Source organism: Neltuma alba, unplaced genomic scaffold (genome assembly GCF_004799145.2).
Source record: "Neltuma alba isolate B1F8T4 unplaced genomic scaffold, ASM479914v2 tig00000799_pilon, whole genome shotgun sequence".
Taxonomy (NCBI): Eukaryota; Viridiplantae; Streptophyta; class Magnoliopsida; order Fabales; family Fabaceae; genus Neltuma; species Neltuma alba.
The window spans coordinates 71,972-83,492 of NW_021632197.1; the positions used below are offsets into that span (position 1 = coordinate 71,972).

Here is an 11,521-nt window from a genome sequence, read left to right on the forward strand (position 1 = left end):
TCTTAGCTTCTCCTTTCTGTTCTTTCTCCTCGTGATGCTCTTTGCTGTATAGTGATAGTCACCGAGGGAAAGGGGACTATACTCGCAAGCCATGGCCCTCTAATTTTTCCCCCTTAATATCATATAAATATATATATAAGTTGATTTTCTTTTATCTTCAGTGTAAGAATTAATAGAGAGATTTGCTTTAATTATAAATGTATATTTCAATACATTTTTTTATTCAAATTTTAAAATGGGTTTTCGTCGGAGAGCGACAAGACAAGGAGTTTTGACGTATAATAATTTAAACGCTAGTTTAACAAAAACTTTTCCCATGTATCATACAGCCAAAACGTGCGAAAATTATCGGAGAAGTCGAGTGTAGAATTTGAAAGGTCAGAGCAAAAATTAAAAAACATAATATATAAAATGGCTACAATTTTGCTGTATTTCCATTAAACAATTAATTTTACAAAAAATTCTAAAATTATAGAAATACACAACGGAAAAGGTATTAAACCAGGCTCATGTTTTCCTTTTCACTTCATCATGTTAGTATTTGAAAATATATATGTGTGTGTGTGTGTGTGTGTGTATTTTGGTCCACACCATTGATACTCGTAAACATGAAGATTTGTTTCACGGATCTGCAAAAGTTTTTCTTAATTGATGATCTAATTATGTTTTGGATTCTGGCTCTTTGTTCTTTTTGCTTCACGACTTTTTTCTCTTGGTTTTCTTGCTTGTTATCATTTATCTTTTGATTCACAATGAATTTTTAAGGACAATACTTACATCAAATTATTTATATCTATTATATCAGGTATTTCAATCATATATAGCTATATGTTCTACTCTTCCGGTCTTAAATATAAGACCTATTTTATAGTGTAAATTACACTATAAAATAAATCTTATATTTAGGACCGGAGGAAGTATTTTTTTAATGTGAGTTTATAAATAAATAATAAGTTTTAAAAAATATATATATACATGTCATGTGTGTTTGAAAACTTATAGAGTAATATAATAGATATAAGGAATTTAACCTAAATATTTTTCGTATTATACATGTCATCACCTATACAACACAGCTCATGGTCTCTGAAGTTGAAAAAAATATAGTTTTCTAAAGTGAACTTCGGTATTTAATTAATTCAAGCAATTCAGTTATATTAAGAATGATTTTTTTTTACTCCTTCGGTCCTAAATATAAAACTCATTTACACTACAAAATGAGTCTTATATTTAATATAAGAAAAGTATTTGATAAAAAAATTGTAGACCACTTAAATCAACTATACAACGCATACTCATTCAAACTAGTTGTTAATAAGGAGAATTAGAAATCATTTAGGTCTTGTTGATAAATTAAATTGAAATGTTCTTATATGGGTCATGTACTCATGTTGATTATCAAATTGGTTAGGACATTGGTTCATAGGTCAATAGTCTAACCATAATTGAACCAGAGTCAACTCAATTATGATTAAAATAATACTCCTCCGGTCCTTATTATAAGACCCAATTTGACTTTTTATTTGGTCCTAATTATAAGACCCAATCCATTTTGTCTCTTATATTTATGCATTTTTTTCCAAGATAATCCCTCTAATAATGATAGTTTTAGCCAATATACTTAATTAGCAAGGATATTTTAGGAATGACAACACTTATTTATTATAAATAACCAACTTAACTTACTTCCTTAATCTCCTCAAATAAGTCAATTGGGTCTTATAATTAGGACCGGAGGAGTACTATTTTCCGTCTTAACTATCAAACCTAATTTACAATCTTCAAATGAGGTCTTATAATTAGGACTAGAGATAGTACAATTTAACTGACAAATATAAAATATTTATATATAAACTTTGAAAAGAGTAATATTTAAATAAAAAAAAGACATTAATCTACAAGTAAATATATGAAACATTCACATATAAAAAATACATAATTCAATAAAACAGAATTACTAAAGTATAAATATGACATATTGCTAACTTTTTTAAAACTCAAAACGTCATTTGAAGCTCAGCTGGAAAAATAATATAAAATCTATTTGCAAGAAAAAGGGGAAAAAAAGTTCAACACATTTAACAAGTGCAAAACTTTTGACCAGGTCGATCAAAACTTTTGACTAACCCAACAAATTGGGTTAGTACTGTGATTACAAGTAGTCAACAAGGTTAATGCTTCTGCGTTTAGTTTTCTTGTTATTTCAAGTTGTTAGTACTTATTCTTTTAATGGGAAAAAAAAACAATAACAAGAAACCAATGATAATAAACAAATTGCAAATCAGACAATACTTATGTCAATTCTATTATATTAATTATATCAAGTTCTCCAAACATACATTACCTTGTATCTTTTTTTTTCATGTTTATTCATAATAATTAAATGATTACGTTTCAAAAATAGAATATGTTCATGCATGATTAGATAACTTAACATAATTGATATAAAAAAAACTTAATTTAAATAATTTTCATTACAAATCACTAATTTAACTACTTTATACTCTACGTAAATTAATTATCTAACTTCTAGGTGTCAAGTTGACATGACGACTTCCCTAAAATATTGATACTGAAACTCAAAAAATAAAGCTTCAATAATTCATGAGTGCTAAGATTGAGACAAGACCATTATGGAGAGTGATATGATATCCCACCACACCGCATGTCTTGTTTAAAGAAAGGACAACTATAACGACCTGAGTATGGCATTAATAGTGGGCAATTATCTGTTCTGTTCTTTTGTCGTTTGATCTCTTCCTGTGAGTGGAGTCAAATACGTTCCTGTTTATGCCATTTTGTGGCGATTTCTATTTGTCTGTTGAGCTGATATTTTTATTTATTTACTCCACAAGATGCCATGTTTGAGGCAACATTAATTATTTTAGGAATTTCAAACACAGAAAAGTTGGATTGGTATTCAAGAGAGATGGAGAAGGGAAAAAGCTACCAGTATAATTGTCAAACTTGAGCTCTGATACGAATCAATGGGTATTTAAGTTGGATGAGAAAACCACTCCCCAAAATTAGCTATTGATGTGAAGGAACTAACATAATTTAAATAAATAATTGAGTATTAATAATACTTATTGTGAAACCATATTACCCAAGTTTCCATCAACATCATAACGAAAACTATATATAGTTGCATGAAGTGTCCGAAGCACTACATTGTTTCAAAGACAAACATGAAATCTCACAACTCAGCTCTTCCACAAGGTTGACTTTACTAGTTTTTCATTCAAGCTGATCCTCATTTTTCCATTTTTAAAATGTACCCAAAAAGCTTTTTATTCGATAAAATTATCACACGTTAGCATAAAAAACATGACAGTATACAGAACTTAAATTAGTCAAAAGTTTATTGAAAAGCATAAAAAAAAAAAAAATTTATTTGATGCTCAAGAAAATGAAGGGAATCGCATGTGTTCTCAGCTGCGTTTACCCAAGCCAAGCAAAACGTACTGTTTGCAGTCTTAGTACTACGCCGACACTAAATATCATGGAGCCATTCACTGTGGTCAACATTCAAGAAGAAGAGTTTATATTCATTTTTCATATTAGTCTTATAAATGAACAAATACAATGTGAGGGAACAACCTTTTGCTTCTTACAAGAGATACAGAACCAGTAAAGAGTTGCTGAAAAGATCATATAAGGGAAATTCAAGGACACATAAAACGGGAGGTAAAAAATATTGTTGTGAGCTTACATATCATAAATGGCAGTCTGATCATCTGTTTCAAGAAGTAAGCGGTCCCTTTGTCTTGAGATTCTGAAATCCCTGGTGGATGAAGACCTGCGGACGGGGTGAAATCTGTACATAGTATCTTCTTCCCTAGCTGCATTTGATCTCAACTTAGGTAAAGGAGGAAATTTATCAATGTTTTCACTTCCATTATCATCACGATGGCTTTTGGGGAGCAGCTTTTGATCTGAGGACACATTTGGAGAGAAGATAGGTGAAGAATCATTTGCCTCAGTAGGATTTGTGGTTGTGCTACCCGGTTCTTCATGTGGGACGTATATATTGGCATTCCTTCTCAATTCCTGAAATTAGATTTCAATACATTTTCAGTATGCAGATAACTTTAGAAAGCATGGACATAGATATAAAATGAGTGTTCATGGTTCTGATGCGTCAGTGGTTTATAGTGGATGAGCAAAAATGCAGGGAACCCAATGTAAGAACCAATATCAGTTCAAAGGAAAGCTTCAATCAATCTAGCAGTCTCTCTCCAGTGATGAGTTCGAGTCTCAGTATGAACTAATCCGGTCAAGCATCACATGGGGACTTAATTATTAGCCACCATCTATTAGTGGTCAGCTTGTCTTGGATCCAAATTTGTGTCATAAAGAGATAAGGGAGTTTCTTTTAGCTCAAAGTTTAATCCTACCTCTTTAGAAGATATAGTGGGTTCTGCTGGCTTTTCAGGTGCCAGGCTCTTTCTGCGACGCTCAAGTAACGTACGCGAACGTCTAATTTTAGAATTCATGCGCCTGTAAACATTGGCAAATCAATCAGATGCTATTAAATCGTTATCAAGAAAGAAAAAAAACTTCATAAAGATTGTTTCAGGTTTTTTATTCAAATTTGGAAATAGGATTAGAATAAGATTATCATTCATTTTTGAAGTGAAATTATATTACTACTATCATTTAACATCATATATTGAACAACAGATTCCAATAGCATGGACATATTTCAGAACCCTATAATTATTGAACCTAATGGAAAACACTAAAGCCTTCCTCAAGCAACTTACTTGATTTGTTCATCGGCTTGATCTTGCTCCTTATCTTCATTGCAGATCACAGGAAGACCAGAGAGGTCACATGCCAAAGGACTTGTATAGAAAAACTGCAGGCAAAATATTGTTATTAAGAGATTCATACTCACAAGAGGATATTCAAATATGTATACATGTGTCAAAAAAAATCCATTGGAATGAGAACTAGATAAATAATAATTAATTGTAAACCAAAAAAACTGAATCAGGGAGGTGAATGACCTATTTGAAAAGTATAATATGATGGAGAAGAGAAAATTCCACCCTGCAAACTTGATTGGCTCAAATATAGGCCAATACTTCAAAGCCTCTCAGCCAGAATATTTACCAGAGAAAACTATGACACTTAAAATTAGGCTTTTTCTTAAAGGGGACAAACTACTACATAAAAAATTATAAAACATTCTAATATAGATAAGCTCAGTTTAAGGACATAAACACTGCCTCATAACAATATGAGACTTTGATATGCCGATTCATATACCAGCAAATTGCAATTGCAAAGCTTGAATCAGTATTCATCATTCTACACATGACTCACTCGATTTTGGAGAGCTTTAGAGGCAGTTCCACGGTAAGCAGGATCCAAGGCAAGCAGAGTACATAATAGACCCAAAGAAGATGATGGGAGATCTTTGAAAGTCTCTACAAGGCAGGGTCTATAAGACTTTGGAGGCCTAAAAGTCCCAGCAACTTTGAATTTTTTCCAATAACCCTCTGATGGTGTACCACATAGCATAAAAATTCTATGAAGTTGCTCCACCTGAATGTAGAGAGTGTTTACATAGGACAAGATAAGTTGGCAACTAAAAAGAAGGGGGGGAGGGAGAAAGGCGCACACACGGAGCAGAAACCAAAAAGCAGAGATGAGTTATTAGAAGAGGGTAAAATATATTTTTTGTCCTGGGAAGATAATTCATTTCTTAACTTGGTCCTATAAGCCTCTCATTTTGTCCCCCATTAGTTTTCTCCAAATCAATTCAACTTCCTCTGTTAACCAATGTAACACAATTAATTGACTCACTGACCCAGGCACCTAGCCTAAACGTGGTCGTCAAACTGATGAAGTGGCCCTGTTTATTAAACAACAAAAGTGATTGGAGGAAGATAAAAAAAATAGTAAAGGGCAAAATTGAGAGGGACACTTTTGAGGACCAAATTGAAAATTTTTTAATCCTTCAAGGACAAAAGGCATCATTGTCAAAGACACTGAAACTTTGGATACTGCCATTGTCTGGGCGTTATCACCTCTGTTCTACCAGGCATAATCGGAACTCCAGTAAACATTTCTGCCAGGAGGCATCCAGCACTCCATAAATCAATACCAACTCCATAATCTGTGGCACCTAATAAGAGTTCTGGAGCTCTGTACCATAGTGTCACAACCCTGCTTGTGAGAGGCTGGTCATGGTCGGGATTATAATAATTGGCGAGCCCAAAATCAGCAATCTTAAGCATCCCACTTTTATCAATCAAAAGGTTTGACCCCTTAATGTCTCTATGCAAAATTCCCCGGTCATGACAGTGCTGCAAACCTGAAAGCAATTGATGCATATAGGCCTTGACCTGCAATAATTATTTCAGATAATCAGGGAAACACTAGCAAACCAAATGCTAAAATGTCAAAGCCATCCAAGAGAAACTTGTAACCTGCGGTTCAGTTAATCTCTCTTCAGGACGGGAAACTATTCTAGCCAAATCTGATTGCATGAAGTCAAAAACAAGATAAAGACTATAATGCATTCGTGAAGTGGCCAATCCTTTGAGTTTTACTACATTGGGATGATCCAATCTCCGTAATATCATAATTTCTCTTGCCATGAATTTAATGCATTCAGGCTTCGATGTGTCAAGGCGCACCTTCTTGAGGGCCACTAATTCTCCAGTGTTTCGATCTCGAGCTTTATAAACATTGCTATAAGTTCCCTGCCCTACCTGCAAAACATAATATGTATTATGAGTTAGAGCAACTGGTTGACTCTCATCAAACATTGTCAATTAACCTGTCTTAGCTGCTGCGATCGTGGGAATAAAGCATATTAAACTACGACATATTTAAACGTTTTATAAAAACTAAAACTGGTAAGCCTTTGAAAATCCATAACACCAATAATACAAGTATCTGGTTGCACCTCGTTTCAATTTCAGCAAATAAATCACTGGATTGAAACCTCATTGTTACAACTTATAATCTCAATTCAAATATACTAAAGTTCGAAACTGTTGACGATTCAAGCTGAAAATTGGCTAAATGTCACTGGACGGGTACTCCATTAGCACGTTATGAAGACTGCTTCAATGTACCTTTAAAATTGATCACAAAGCAGAGGTTAGTCCTATGGGCATTAAGAGTAGAATGCTCGAGGCGTTATCACTTCATTTTTCAAGGAATCCATCCTAAAAGCATTCTTTACAAATAGCATTTTCTACAATCCAACATTCTAACCATAACAAACCCAGGCTAAATAGACTAGAACAGAACTCAGGGGGAATAAATGTTACCTTATTAATCATAATGTACGATTCAGCACTCTTGGGAGTCAAGCCAGCCAATACTTCCCTTGGAACGTTATCAACTAGCCATTTGGGCCATCCATCAACCATCTCATCTTCAAAAGACTTCCTTGATACCTTCAAATGATTACGGACAGCATTCTTCCTCCCCTCTTTGTCATACAATTTCGTCTTATCTCTAACTCTTTCTGCACCAGCCTTCCTGTCACCATTGCCAGTACCAGATTCGACCTTGTGCCTCCTTGGTTCGCACAGGTTTTCCCGGCCATACTCCGTACGATCAAATTTCTGCCCCGTTGATCCTCTATGAGCAACAAAGTCACCATCTCCAACATACCCATTTTGTAATCCGAACCTCTCCAAGGGCCTAGATGGCTTAACCTGGTGAGAGCCCATAGTCTTCTATGATTTGAGTCTCACAGTGATGACATTTGAATTGTTCAGAATAATTGGTGGAACACACTAAATCAGGCAAAAGTGTACTTAGGCAATGTAGAAAGAAAATGGTGGTAGAATTATATGAGAGATTTTGGCCGTCCATGGCCGGCATTGGACCTTTATGGCTTTCTAAAGAAAAATTCTCGCTATCTCCGTTGGGATAGAAGAGTGTGATAGAGAGAGGGATTGTGACTGCGCCGTTCCAAGATTCAGAATAATGCATTGGGAGCCAAATGTTGAGCCTTGATGGCTTCAACAAGGGACGAAGGAGCAATGAGAGCGATTTTTAACTTCCAGCTCGAGACGTCACTCTCGAACTCGATCGATCCTCTTGGCGGCACCACATGGCGAGCCCGATCACGTTGCATTCACGTGACTGTCTTCCACCCAAATTACGTCTAAAAATTAGATTAAGAGTATAATCTTTAGTCCTTTCAATTTGTTCTTATTTTGATTTTAGTTGTTCAAGTTTCAAATTATAAGTTTTGGTCTCTCAAAAAGTAAAATAGTTCAAATTTTTATTGAATTATAGGGATCAATATTTTAAAACAAAAAAAAAATTAAGGGACCAAAACCTATGGTTTGAAATTTGAGAGATCAAAACTAAAATGAAAATAAACTCGAAGAGCTAAAATTTGTATTAACTCTAATGAAATATTTACAATTAAAATTATTTTTCAAGATTGAAACCACCAAATTTTATAAGAAAATAATTTAACATTTTAGTAATTTTTCAAATTCAAATTTTAATTATAAAAAATATATTGATAATCTGTCTAGCTAAACAATTATAATGATAATGATAACTAGAAATTTCTCTGCGATGAACAGACTAGTATATTTGATTATATTTAAAATTGAACAATACTTACATCAAGTTTCTTATACTCCTCCGGTCCTTAATATAAGACCCATTTAACTAATTTGATTAGATTAAGGAAGTTAGGTAAGTTAGTTAATTATAAAAAATGTGATATGTTTTTCCTAAAATACCATAATCATCTTTCTTAATACATCATCTTCTTCTTCTACTTGGTTATAGTTGAAGGAGTATCCATAAGGGTAATTTAGAGAAAATTGATAAATATAATAAATGGGTCTTATATTTAGGACCAAAACCAACTCACCAATTGGGTCCTATATTAAGGACCGGAGGAGTATTAATTATATCAAGTTCTCCAATCACACATAATCATGTGTTTTATTTTTAAAATATTAATATTTAATAGCATTTCATTATAGATCCACATGAAATCCCATTTAATAATGGTACTCTCCATTTAATTCAACATATTCAAATACTAATTAAGATATTCAAATTCAAAACTAATTATTAATTTATTTATTTGAATCTCCAATTGAAATCCCATTGAATAATGATGCTCCCTATTTAATCTAATATATTAAATCTCAATTAAGATATTATTCAAATATAAAATATAAAATTAGTAATTAATTTTTTCATTTGCGCTTCCAATTGAAATCCCATTTAATTATAATTCTCTCCATTTAATTTAATATATTCAAATCTTAATCAACATATTATACAAATGTTATTAATTGAATATAATATGATATTACAAGATTTCAAGGATGTAGTTGATGATATGTAATTCAAAGTAATTAAAATTTTAAGGATATTTTAGAAAATTTTATGATTTGATTTTTAAAAAAAATGCTTTTTCATCAGATAATGCAATATCCATATCTAGTCAAACAACCAACAAATCATTCATAATAAAATTAGTTGGGAAGAGGGATAAAATTTATTAATGAAAACCAGCTCAGTTTCTTCTTTTTTTTGTGTGGATAAAATCACAAGTTTATTTAACCAACAAAATGTTACACAGCTAGAGTGAGAAGACCCAATCAAATATGTACACACAAGAAAAGAAAAGAAAAGACATTAAAGTTAATTGAGTTTGATTGAAAGCTAAAACAAACGTCAACTGCTGAGAAATTAGCCATAGCTCTGGTATTCTTTCACCGTGCAAAACTTGACTTGACTTGAGTTCATGGCGGAGCAGTCAACTAAAAAGCCAAATATGTAAGACCCAATAGAAAATGCCACCACGAAATAGCAGTATGGCCAGATAATTCACTACATCTACGTCCATTGGTCCCATTTGGTATGAAGTATTGAAAATAAGAGATATGGACTGAGATTATAATTAAAAAAAATTACTAAAAAAGTATTTAACATGAGTAATTATTTGTTACATAGGATTAGATAAACCCATTGAGGTGGGACTGGAGAATATCATATTCCACCATAATATTCTCCAATCCCACACACATAAGTTTGTCTAATCCCATGTAAGAAGAAATATCTCATACTAAATATTCTTTTAACAAGGTTTTTCAATCCCAATTTCAATTTCTATCTCTTATTTTTAATATTTTGTACCAAACGGAACCATGGTGTTTAGGTGAAGCCTGAGAACAACAAAAGCATACCATAACCTTGTAGAGCAGGGATTTTAATAAATTTGTTCTGAAAAAAAAAAAACGTAGGTATGCGGGGTTGAACAAATTCATTAGAATCTTCCCTTTCTTTATTTCCCTCCAACTAAATAAAGGGGTCAAACAAGTGCCTGATGATTTAAATCTCAACTCCCATTTATATGGCAACTTAAGGTATGTTTGAATTAATGATGGCAAAACTGACTTTCATTTCATTTGACTTTTGTGAAATTGACTTTCATATGATGACCAGATACTTCACTACATCTACATCCATTGGTCCTGTTTGGTACGAAGCATTGAAAATGAGAGATATGGATTGAGATTATAATAAAGAAGTTCACTAAAAAAGTATTTAGTATGAGTATTTATTTGTTACATAGGATTAGAGCCCATTGAGGTGGGACTGGAAAATATCATATTCTACTATAGTATTCTCCAATCTCACACACATAAGTTTGTCTAATCCCATGTAAGAAGAAATATTTCATACTAAATATTTTTTTAACAAGGTTTTTCAATCCCAATCGTAATTTTTATCTCTCATTTTCAATACTTTGTACCAAACGAGACCATGGTGCTTAGGTGAAGCCTGAGAACAACACAAGCATACCATAAGCCTGCAGAGCAGGGATTTTAATAAATTTGTTCTTGAAAAAAAAAAAAAAAAAAGAACCGTAGGCATGTGGGGTTGAACAAATTCATTAGAATCTTCCCTTTCCTCAGCTTTATTTCCCTCCAACTAAATAAAGGGGCCAAACAAGTGCCTGATGATTTAAATCTCAACTCCTATTTATATGGCAACTTAAGGTATGTTTGAATTAATGATGGCAAAATTGACTTTCATTTCATTTGACTTCTATGAAATTGAGTTTGAGTAAAAGTTAGTTAATATAATGTAATTTACGGTTGAACTGATGTTTATAAAAAAATTAGTTTGAAAAATTAAAACTTATCTAGATGGATAATAAAAAAGTAAGTTTAGATATAGAATGAATAAAAAAGACATGAGCTTTTAAATAAGACTCAATTAACTAATTTGAAAATATTAAGTATATATATATAAATATTTTAAAGAGATTATATAACATATATTATAATTAAGTAATTTATTTAACTTTTCTAATCTATTCAAATTATTCTATTAGGGTCTTATATTAAGAAACAAAAGTAATATATTATATGTATACAATTTGATAAAGTTTAGAAAAATAATAAATTAAATTAATTAAATTTTATTAGTTAATTTTTCTTTTACAAAATCAAGTTATCGGATCAAGATAGGACCTATTTATTTTATCTCTCCACATTAACCC

At 32.1% G+C, this 11,521-nt stretch overlaps 1 protein-coding gene across 1 annotated transcript; it reads right to left on the minus strand.

Annotated features, from left to right (window-relative positions):
- Positions 1-3,598: 3,598 nt before the first annotated feature.
- On the minus strand, positions 3,599-7,700 carry LOC114746028 (probable serine/threonine-protein kinase At1g54610). Its single transcript, XM_028934216.1, has 7 exons — positions 7,293-7,700; positions 6,441-6,725; positions 6,039-6,356; positions 5,332-5,553; positions 4,767-4,861; positions 4,398-4,500; positions 3,599-4,050 (listed from the first exon to the last, which is right to left on the minus strand). Exons 1-7 carry the CDS (start codon positions 7,698-7,700, stop codon positions 3,709-3,711), a joined length of 1,773 nt encoding a protein of 590 aa, XP_028790049.1. The 3' UTR covers positions 3,599-3,708.
- Positions 7,701-11,521: the final 3,821 nt, after the last annotated feature.

What these genes read in the sequence shown, in the direction of transcription:
- LOC114746028 (XM_028934216.1), bottom strand. Translation starts at nt 7,700, where the DNA reads ATGGGCTCTCACCAGGTTAAGCCATCTAGGCCCTTGGAGAGGTTCGGA. An exon ending in AGAGATTAACTGAACCGCAG is followed by an intron (nt 6,357 to 6,440) that starts GTTACAAGTTTC and finishes TAATTATTGCAG; the next exon opens with GTCAAGGCCTATATGCATCA. An exon ending in TTATGCCTGGTAGAACAGAG is followed by an intron (nt 5,554 to 6,038) that starts GTGATAACGCCC and finishes CTCTACATTCAG; the next exon opens with GTGGAGCAACTTCATAGAAT.